Below are 11,007 nucleotides of genomic sequence, written 5' to 3'. Positions count from 1 at the left end.
TGAATATGTAGTCACTAGATGCAGTTAATATCTCAGTTACTACTAATGATTAAAGTTACATTAGTGCAGTAAGTCTCTGTATAGTGCTGCTGCTACAGCAAATACATTGTTTCAGTTTCAGGAAAACAAGAATGTTGTATATAAACATTTTTACATTTTTATATGCATGCCATTGTCTTTGATAATTTAACTGTGAATTTTATGAGGGAAATAAGAGTGAAGTAAAAAATGTACAGTGATTGGTACAGACATACATCATGTCAAAGTCTGAGTTTGCGCTGTTTATGGAATTCTGCTTTCAGTTATTTTCTAAACCATCTTTTTTTTCTTCTTCTAAAGAATGGTGTATCCAAAGCCACTTGCTGTGGGACCGCCATCGTAAGTATAATACCAGCTTTTATACAAGCCAATATTACAGTTCAAGTAATTTCAATGGAGCAATTCTCATATTCTTAACAGGACTTTCATTTTAAATTTATAATTAGTATGCAGATTCTATTGTATGTGTATTTATAATATGAAGTTTTATTATTAAAATAAAAATGACAGGCTTTTAGACAGATTTCTTGTCATTTGGGATGTCACTGTTTATACTTTAGAACATCACAATGTACATTTGATAGGCATTTTTTATTAAAGCCAAATCTGTGCGGCATCTAAATTAAACTGACATTTGTTTTTAAAAACGTTAAACCATTTATAGAATCTCACTTATATGCATTCTCTTAAACAATTTATAGTACCTAAAATTTAAATGCAAATGATATTTGGCAAGAACATTTTAATATTTTCCTTATATTTTCTCCAGCAAGTTCTGCAAAGTGTGTAAGTGATAATAGTTTAGTTTTCTCAGTGTAAAATATTTAGAATGTGCATACCACAAGTAATATCTTCTGAAAAATGGCCAGCATGTCAATAAAAAAAACTTTTTTTCTAATCTTAATATTTGAGAAACATTTCAGTGTTGCTATAGGAACACCCTGTAAAATTCAAACATTTAAGGTACCCTTTCCCTTATAATACCTTTTATTTACTTATTTATTTATTTACTTTTTGTTTACTGCCTATGTCCAACTGGGCCACGGGCCCATTTTCAGTGGAGGCCTGGGGAGAAAATCTCCAAAGCACAAACATTCATAAATTAAAATTTTACATAAAATTACATAATGCACAACATTACGTGAAGTTATTCACATAAAAAAACTACAAATATTACAAAAATTATAAGCAAAGATAAAGTTTAAATAATCAACGATATCTCTGCAAATGAGCTAAATATTTACAATACAATACATACACAATTGGTGGAAAATAAATTTTGAAAGCATGTTAGGATAGACCAGTATAAGTGCAATTAAGTAAGAACCACCTAAGATGAAGTTGTAGAGAAAGATGGAATACAAAAAGGCATTAAGTAAAGCAAGGAAAAAAGTTATAAATTGATGGGTAGATTAGTTAGTACGTAGACAGAGAGACATAATGTGCCAGTATTTAGTAAAGGAAATGAAAATATATCAGCCAGGCTTGGTACATGAGCACAGCCAGTTGTTGTTAATGTCTTCTTTCAGAAGATATTTGAATTTGGAGTGGTCGGCAGTGCTTAGGATTCCTTGAGGTAGAGAATTCCATAAAGTGGATATATTATTAGAGAAAAGAGAATCGCTAAAACTGTTACTGGTTTTGATAGCATTTAGTAGTTTTTTGTTAGAAGATCTTAGTGATGTAGGGCAGGAGTAGGTTTGAACCATGTTATTACGAGAAGGGAAGTTGTTAGGATGGTAAAAGATGGAATGAGTACGTTTGTGTTGGTTAAAGGAAAGTAGATTAGAGAGTTCAAGCCATTTTAGGTGGTGCAGTATAACAGGTTTCAAGTTTATTTAAGTCAGTTTTTGAGGTTTGTGAAAAGTACAGATGTATACAGCAGAGAAGATAGAAGGTATATAATGGCCATCACTTTTCTAGTGATGTGAGTTAGAAAAGGCTTGATCCTGCAGAGGGAACGTACTTTGATGTGAACTTTTTTGATGGTGATTGCAAGGTGTTTATCATATCTAAGGTTGTTAACTAAGGTCACCCCTAGCAGCTTTGAATGTGCCACAGGTTCTATTATTGTGTTAGAGGAACAGATGGAGAAGGGAGATGAGTAGGCTTGTGGTTTGTTGTTGACAAAGAGCATACGTTTGGTCTTATTGGGGCTTAGAATAAGCTGAGACTGTGAGAAAAAATTTTCAATTTCATTAAAGGCAGCCTGAGTTGTATGTTCAAGTGCAGGTAAGGAGGTAGCTGAACAAATGAGCTTGGAGTCATTGGCATATTGTATAATGGTAGCCTTTTTTGTGGCAAAAAGGAGAGTTTGCGAAAATATTGAACAGTAGTGGTCCAAGTACAGAACTCTGAGGAACTCCAACTGAGACAGGTAAAAGAGAAGATAATTGATTGTGTCATTTTACTGTCTGTTGTTGATCAGATAAGTAATTTAGAAACCAGGATAGTGTGGACTAGCATAGACTTAGGGATTCTAGCTCATACAGAAGTTTCTGATGGGAGACTGTATCAAAAGCTTTTGATATATCAAGAAAGATAGAAGATACTTGGAGGCCAGAATTTCTAAGCTGATTAACACTGTTAGTGAAACTAATGAGAGATGTGGCAGTACTTTGCTTAAGCCTAAAGCCATGGTGTGATGGGGACAGTAAGTTATTGTCTCTATGGTAATGAAGTAGTTGTGTATGAATACATTTTCCCTTCCATCACTCCACAGACACAACTCTGACCTACTTGTGATGCACTTTAACCTCAGAATCCCCCTTAAAGTTGGAGTTCCATGCTGCCATTGCCCTAATCACTGAAACGTGGCTCAAGCCCCATATAGAAACTGAAGAATTACTTCCTCCTGGTTATAGTATCATAAGAAAGGACACATTATCCAAACGTGGTGACAACATTGCTACAATGTTCAAAGACATCCTCAATTTAGTACAACTTAATATCGGTCCACCTCACCTCCTTTCAGTAGAAATCTTAATAACATGTCTACGTATTAACACCCAAAAATCCATTATTTTTATAGCCATGTACCCCCCCCCTGCTAATAACCTCACACATATTGAAAACATCCTGGAATGGGCATCCTCCTTTTTTTCTCAAGAAACTATTATACTTGGTGACTTTAACCTTGACTGGCTTACCTGCTCTTCTACCTCTCCCACCAGCTTTATTAACGTATTTGCCTTAACCCAATATATCACTCACCCCACACGTGTAGACAAGGCCACTAAATGGCATTCTATACTTGAATGGATTCTAACAAACAAATCCAACATAGTTCTATTACTGGTTGTCTCCTAGATTCCCTAAGTGATCACTACCCAACCTATCGTATCAGAAAACGTACTCATAGTACTAACAATGTTATATTTCGATATGTACATAATAAGAAGCTGTTTTCCACCACTACATTTAACATACTTTTACAAGAATATGACTGGCCACCTCTAAAAACCCATCAACTGGATCTTGCAGTGCAGTCTTTCAATACTGCTCTCATGCAGGTACTTAACAACCTTGCTCTGATCAGGAAAGTTCATGTTAAATCTAAACAATTACCTTATTTATCCAAAGACACTATTCTTCTACTTAAGCAAAGAGACAAAGCCTGGACTCTTTATCACAAAAACAAAAACAACTACACCTCTTACCAACAGCTCAAAAACTGAGTCAAAAAACAAATTAGACAAGACAAAAAAAAAAAAAAACTACTTTCAAACATGTCAACTGAGATACCAAAATAACTCCAAAGATTCTGGCAAAAAAATAACCTTCTTCTTAACCCTGAGAAACCTACAACTTCATCACCAACAACAAACCACCATATAGACTGTATAGCTACTCAATTCAATACCCATTTTATCACCTCACTAACTGCATTACTTAATACCAAAACTTCACCACTCTCCATACCTCTCCCTTCTTGTGTCAACGCTCCTCCTTTCTCTATTAAACCAATCCAAACCAGTTATATACAAAATATCCTAAGTAAAATAAAACCCTGCACTCTTTCTGCAGATCAGTTACCAGGTGAATTTCTAAAACTTGCTGCTTCATCCATCTCTTATCCTATATCTATACTAATTAACCGCTCTATCTCTGAACAGTATGTTCCCCTACTCTGGAAAATATGCCATGTCATACCCCTTCACAAAGGAGGTTCATCCACTGATCTTTCCAACTATAGACCCATATCCATCCTTTCTGCACTAGCCAAAATCTTAGAAAAATGTTTACATAAACCAACATTAGACTACCTCCTTAAGAACAAGTTTTTATCTGATATTTAGCATAGCTTTTGCCCCAAACATAGTACTAATACTGCTCTAATTAGTTTCACCAATACCATAAATCTCCTCAAAAACAAACAACAATTTGTCTCTGGCACCTTCCTTGATATGTCAAAAGCTTTTGACATCATATCTCATCAATTACTTCTCAATAAAACTTGCCACATTCAGTTTTAGCACTGAAGCCGTATGCTGGTTTTATAGTTATCTCTCTGACCATAAACAAGCCACTCTTTGGGATAATAAACTCTGCCCATTACTGTTGGTGTCCCACAAGGTTCTATTCTCGGCCCACTTCTCTTCATTATTTTCGCTAATGATCTTTGTTCTGCAGCTAATCCCATCTCAATCATTCAATATGCGCATGATCCTTCCCCTATCTGCACCACCCTTACCTTGAATGAGCTGCAAGATAAAACTCAGAAAGCCCTGCCCAGTATTGAAAAATACTTATCAGACCATCAACTCATTTTAAACTCTAACGAAGCCAAGCTTATGGTCTTTTCCAGCTCGTCCTTAAAAATAATCAAGTTTCTCTTTCTATCTGTTCCTCCAATGGCACAACTATTGAACCCATAGAACAAATAAAACTTCTCAGTGTTACTATAGACAGTGGCCTAACGTTTGGTAGACAAATAGCATTAACAATCAAAAAAGTCCATATAAAACGCGGTGCTCTTTATAGGGCTAAACCATATCTGACCAATCATGCCAGACTCACTACAGCCAGGACTCATCTTCTATCTACGCTACTTTACTGTTCACAAATATTCAGTAACCTTCCTAAATCAGACTTGAATAACCTTGAATCTTGCTATAATAAAATTGCTAAATTTGCAGCAAACCTCCCACATAGATCACATCATTGTACAACATCTTGGCTGGATTGAACTCCCTCACTTACTCACTCTTAATCAGTTAATAGTTGCTCACTCTGTTATCCATGAGCCAGACCACTGTCCAGCTCTATCTGACCTTGTTCAACCCTATACTAATCTGACTACTTAGGTCAGCTGATGAATTACTTTTTGAAGTTAGCAAATCTCATAACTTTCATGGTAATTCACTATATAACCACTCTGCATCCAGTACTTGAAATTCACTTCCACAGCATATTCTATCCTTTCCTGATACTCAGAACTTCAAATGGCACCTACTAGAAAACTACTCAAATCACTGGTTATGTTCATGCCCTTCCTCTGGCTAAGTTATTTCCACCCTGCTCTTCTGTCTTTGTTATTTTCCTTGCTCTTATACTAGGACTGAGTAGCCTATGAATGACATCATTTATCAATCCTACATAAAAAAATCATATTTTTTCATGTAATGTGAACTATAATACATTCATATGTACATTTTTGACTTTTCTTTATATGTGTACTGTGTTTATTTTATCAACATACATTTGTAACTTTTACTTATTTGTACATTGTGTGTATCTTTTATCTTAGCTTTTTTAATTTATGGTTGGGAGCTTTTCTCCCAGGGTCTCTGCTGAAAATGGGCTACTTGCCCAGTCCAACACTACCCAATAATCAAATGTAAATAAATTAATAAATACGAGCTTAGCACAGTGGGAAAGGATAGCAATAGGTCTGTAATTATTCAGTTCTGTGGATGGTTCCCCTTTGTGTAATGGGATAATGTATGACATTTTCCATAATTTTGGGATGTATCATTCAGAGATAGACTGATTAAGACAGGGATTGGGAAAGAGATAGTATTTGATGCTGTTTTGATGGAATTCATTAGGAAGTTGATCTGCAGCTAGAGTGGAGGGTTTAAGTCTTGATAGAAGTTTCTTAATGATACTAGTATGTGCAGGTTTATGACAGGAATATTTATTGATGTCATTTTGCATCGGTAGTACCAGGGGGGAGTTGTTATTCTTTTGTACCAGAAAAAGAATGGAGTTGAAATAGGAATTAAACTGAGAGGCAGTGCTAACTATATGGTTGGACGTGGTTTGGTCTGGAGCTGTGATCTGATCAGGGTTTGTAAGGTTTTTGATGACTTACCAAAACTTTTGAAGATTTTTTTTGGTAGTTTTTTTTGTTACTTTTACTTTGTGTTTTGGCTAGGTTGTGTAGTTGCCAATAATTGAGCAGAGTCATTTCTTTTTTTGTCTTCTGGTAGTGGTACCATGTTTTGTCCCTTAGTTTAATGAGGTTTTCAGTATCCTTGGTCAGCCAGGGTAACTGTTTTACTTTGATGCAGCATTTTCTCAAGGGGGACAAATTATTTAAAATGTTGAGAAATTTGTTATTAAAATACTCAACAGCTTGATCAAGATGAAGGTACTTGAGGGCAGACCAATCACAGTTTTGAAGTACAATAGTAAACATTTCTGTTGAAAAGGTTATTTTGCTACATATGAATTTATAAACTGTGTTTTTAAGTGGGTGGGTTTGTATTTTGATTAGGTAGGTGGTAGTGTGATCACTTAGGTTGTCTGGAAGGTGGACAGTATGGCAGCCAAGGGAAGGTTTATTTAAGATCCAGTACAGTATAGATGTTTTGTTGCTGTGCTTATCCATTCTGCTTTGAGATTGTATTGATTGGTAGAAGCCATGTAGGTAAATAAAACTGTTTGGGTTTTTAAGTTGAAGGCGGACCAGTTTAAAGTCCCCCATAATTTTAGTTTCTTGTGTATATGTAGAGGCTACCCAACTAAGAAAGTCTTCCAAACTGTTAGGGTTGGTTTCAGAGGGTATGTAAGTTGCTATGAGAACAATGGATTTGTTAGGGTTAAGTTTCAGTATTTCTAGATTATGTTGACTGTGTAATTTATTGTTAGACATTCCAGTTTGAGATTATCTTTAAAAAGTATAGCTATGCCACAAACCTTTTTGTGAAGTCTGTTAAGTCTATAGATGTCATATCCATGTATTAGCACTTCAGTGTCTTTTATGTGAGGTTTTAACCAGGTTTCCATTATTATAACAATATCTGGGGCATACTGAGAAAGAATAGCATGAAAGTCAGAAATTCTGCTAAGTATACTTTTTAAGTTCATGTTTAGAATAAGCAGATTTGCATTATTAAGTTGGAAACTAGAGATGTTGGAAAGAAGGGATGTGTTATGTATGTCAGTAGGGCCTAGATTAGGATGGATATCAGTCAGTTTATTGTGGGCTAAATAAATTTGGTGTAGCAATTAGAGTTTAAGAAGGAATTTGACATGTTTGTGTAGAAAGTGAGATGTAAAATTTGTATTTTTATATTTAAATGAGCAGAAGTAGATAGTTGAGCTACTGACTAGATATGGAAAGATGTTGTAGCTTGTTGATAGAATATGGAGTGCTGTTAGAAATCTGGTGGGAGAATGTAAGTAGTGTACATATTCATGGTGATAAGAAGTGATGTGGAATGTTGTGAATAGTAAGAGGTGAAACAGAGAGAAGGAATAGAGTATTGTGAATGAAACATTGTTTCATGATCAGAGCACTAAGGGCTGTAGAATAAAATAAGATAGAGTGACTTTAGTGATGAAAGAGGTAAGTGTTAGATCAGTGTAAGACGATTGTGTTTAATTATGTGAGGTGTTTGAGTGTCAGGTGGGAAATAATGCTGATTGGATGGTGTGTTCAGGGTGTGTTTGGACCTAAGGGATATAAATGGAGATAGAAGGGGTGGGTGGGAAATGGTGGCAGGGTAGGGGAGCGGAGTGATCCTGAGCATAGCAAGGCCAAACAGAGCAGGTTGCACCAGGTAAGCGAGTGACAGACAAAAACTATCAGTAGGATGGTTAAGATCATAGGTGAATAGTAGAGACTGGAATGAAATGAAATGACTACACAAAGCAGTCTGAGATGGAGCTGATAGTCAAAGGTTGGTAATATACCAGCAGAATATGCACTAAAAAATAAACTGGGAATGGGGAAAAGAAAAGAGAAAAAATAAAGCAGAAGGAGTCCCGATTATATCTGCACAACAGAAAGGTTAACTGTATAAGAGTGTCCTTAGGAAAAAATAGTGGGAGGTGAATAAAGAGTGAGACATCATCACTGGAAGCACGCTATGCCATCCTTATAGAACAAACAACTAAGCTAATGTTCTCATAAATATCTGAATGTCTGGTATAAGTTAAATAGTTAAAACTATTATGAAATTACTTGAGGAGCATACGCTGTTTATTTTATTGCTCCTGATGCCCCCTAAACAGAATAAGTGGTAGCTCAAATGCAGGCTAAGGTAATTCACAGCTACTTCAGTGTGTAGGTATCAACAGGTGATCAGAAGGGAGAAGATGAAATATTTCCTTTTACCATTCTTCCTTTTAAGAATGCATTTTGCATGTTTTGTCCCATGTCTTCCATTTTTCTGAATACTGTTCTTGTTATCTTTACTTTTTCAATTATTTGAATAAATCTATACAAGTGCCAAGCTGTTGTATAAAGAAGTGCCTCAGGTGAATTAGTTCATAATGCTACACCATGGACTATTATCCTGTTTAGCCTGCTGAGTACAACTTTTGTAGAATAAATAATTATCTCTCCAACCCAATGCCTCCGAAGGTTCTGTCAACAAATTCATTTGGATAGTGGAAAAATTACAACGCTGTACCACTGATAATTTACACTTAAATGAAACAAAATAAATAAAGGAGAGAAGTGCTTTTAATTCTTAACATTTTTACAAATGTGTAATTAGACTTGATTGGATCTACATTATAAAGCATACCTTCCATCATTAAATACTGTTCAAAAGTCATATGTTACAAATCAAATCACATTACCTGTTATTTAAAATATTCACATGTAGGTCCAATGAACTTTTTTAATTGTTTTCTGAAACTAAAGGTAATTTAAACTAAGTAAAAGAGTGTAGATTTGCCCTTAGTGAAGGAATGCCTACTAATTTTGTAAGGAAATAAATAATCAGTAAATTTACATTATGTAGAATATTACTACATTGGGTGATGTGCATTCTGTGATTCAATCGTTGATTGGTCTAAAAAATATGATATCAGCTTTTAACTGTTAATGTAACTACACGCTGTGATTATTTAACATGTAAATGCTGACCTGAAGAATAAGGCAAAATCTGTCTGAAAGCTTACTGATTTTATTTTAATAACTAATTGTATGTAACTTCTTTTATTTGAGTTGGTGAGTCAGACTTTTGTCCTGTTTCATTATTTATTATTGTTATCTGCCTTGAATTTTATGGGATTGCTTGTTTCATAACATGGAGCTTTGCAATGTAATCACTTTACTTTTGCAGCTGAAGTACTAAAGTGATGTGTCCTTTTTCTTATCTTTTACTACTGATGAGTTTTCATTTTCATACATTATATCTCCTTTCCCAAATGGGACTTGCAGTAGCTTACATTGTAAAACTTAAGATAGAAGGAGTGATGCCAGCAGACAAAGGGAGTGTTGTCGTGTGAACTGCTAACATTCTTTGGTGTTTTTAAGAAATCATTAACAACATCATTGTGATTAATGGAATAAGGCTGCAAGGTTATGAAAAGGATTGCTATGGAATTAGTATGTAAGGATACAGGTAACCTACAAAAAACTTGACCCAACACAGTTCAGAGTCATATCAAGGACAGATCCTGACAACTTAATGTGGTTGGCTAGACCTTTGTAAGGCATTTGTCACTATCCCACACTCTGGTATCATAGATAAACTCTTCCATCTAAATGTCAATCCTTATGTAACTCATTTGATAGCAAATTGGCTCACAGACAAAACCCAGTTAGGTTAGGGTGGGTGTCTATAACTCCTCCAAAAGACCTCTTATTAGCAGTCCACCCCAGAGCTCATCCATGAGCCATTCCCCTTTGGCATTTACTTCTCCAAGGTCAAGGCTAATGGTAAGGATGTATGGCTGACCAAGTCTGCAGATGACCACAAACTTGGTGCCATTATAAACTTCCCGGAGGACATCAAGATCCTCCAAGTGGATCAATCCCAAACAAATAACTGGAGTAGAAACAAAGGACTAAAACTAAATGCTAAGACGTATATAACTGTATCATTTGGTAAGCATGACTTCTCTTCAAACTGTCTCATTGGCAACACACCCTAGAATATCGATTCTTTAGTTAGGGATCTGGCAACCTATGTCAACAATGAACTGTCCTTTTTCATTGCATGACTTGTATCTAAAGATATTGGCTCCAGATCCAGGGATTTAATTATTTCACTGTACTCAGCAGGCATTAGGCTAATTAATGAGCATAATGCCCCTATTGGTATGTACCTGTCCAAACACTTGTCCACACTGCTTTCTCAATAAAAACGTCAAAGGTAGAATTTGTAAAAACTTTGCAGATGGTCACAAAGCCTTGTCCCTTTACCTGCATCATGCAGGCTACTGAAAGGTGGCCTTTGCCGGATAGAGATTCAACAGATACTATTGTGTTAGAAATATTACACACTCACAAGTCCAGTGGTATCATAAACCTTCATTCTGAAGAAATCAGTCTCTTTTGCAAAATAATTAGAACACGTTGAAAGGATAGGTTTGTATTACAGCAAATTCTTCTTCCACTCCACATAAAGCAAAGTATTTCTCTTACTTCATTCAAATTCAATTAGGACAAATGGATGGTCAACCACAGATTCGACCTGGTTTAGCTCATGAATAGGATAAATACCTAAATTTCCAAAATATCCTTGTTTAGCTCATTTCTTTGTTTTTTCTGTGCAAAAATTT

At 35.4% G+C, this 11,007-nt stretch overlaps 1 protein-coding gene across 2 annotated transcripts in view; it reads left to right on the top strand.

Moving 5' to 3' along the window:
- The window catches only part of LOC122790962 (histo-blood group ABO system transferase-like), a 515,753-nt gene that overhangs the window by 358,590 nt on the left and 146,156 nt on the right, over positions 1-11,007 (top strand). For both annotated transcript variants that reach the window (XM_044058683.1, XM_044058682.1), the window contains one exon: positions 340-378. In XM_044058683.1, the coding sequence (XP_043914618.1) occupies positions 340-378 (39 nt within the window). The remainder of the gene's footprint in view (positions 1-339; positions 379-11,007) is intronic.

The sequence above is a fragment of the Protopterus annectens genome, chromosome 16.part0 (assembly GCF_019279795.1).
Source record: "Protopterus annectens isolate FY-2018-M chromosome 16.part0, PAN1.0, whole genome shotgun sequence".
Lineage (NCBI taxonomy): Eukaryota > Metazoa > Chordata > Ceratodontiformes > Protopteridae > Protopterus > Protopterus annectens.
The sequence above is the reverse complement of the archived record's forward strand: the minus strand, read 5'-3'. Positions and strand labels throughout refer to the sequence as shown.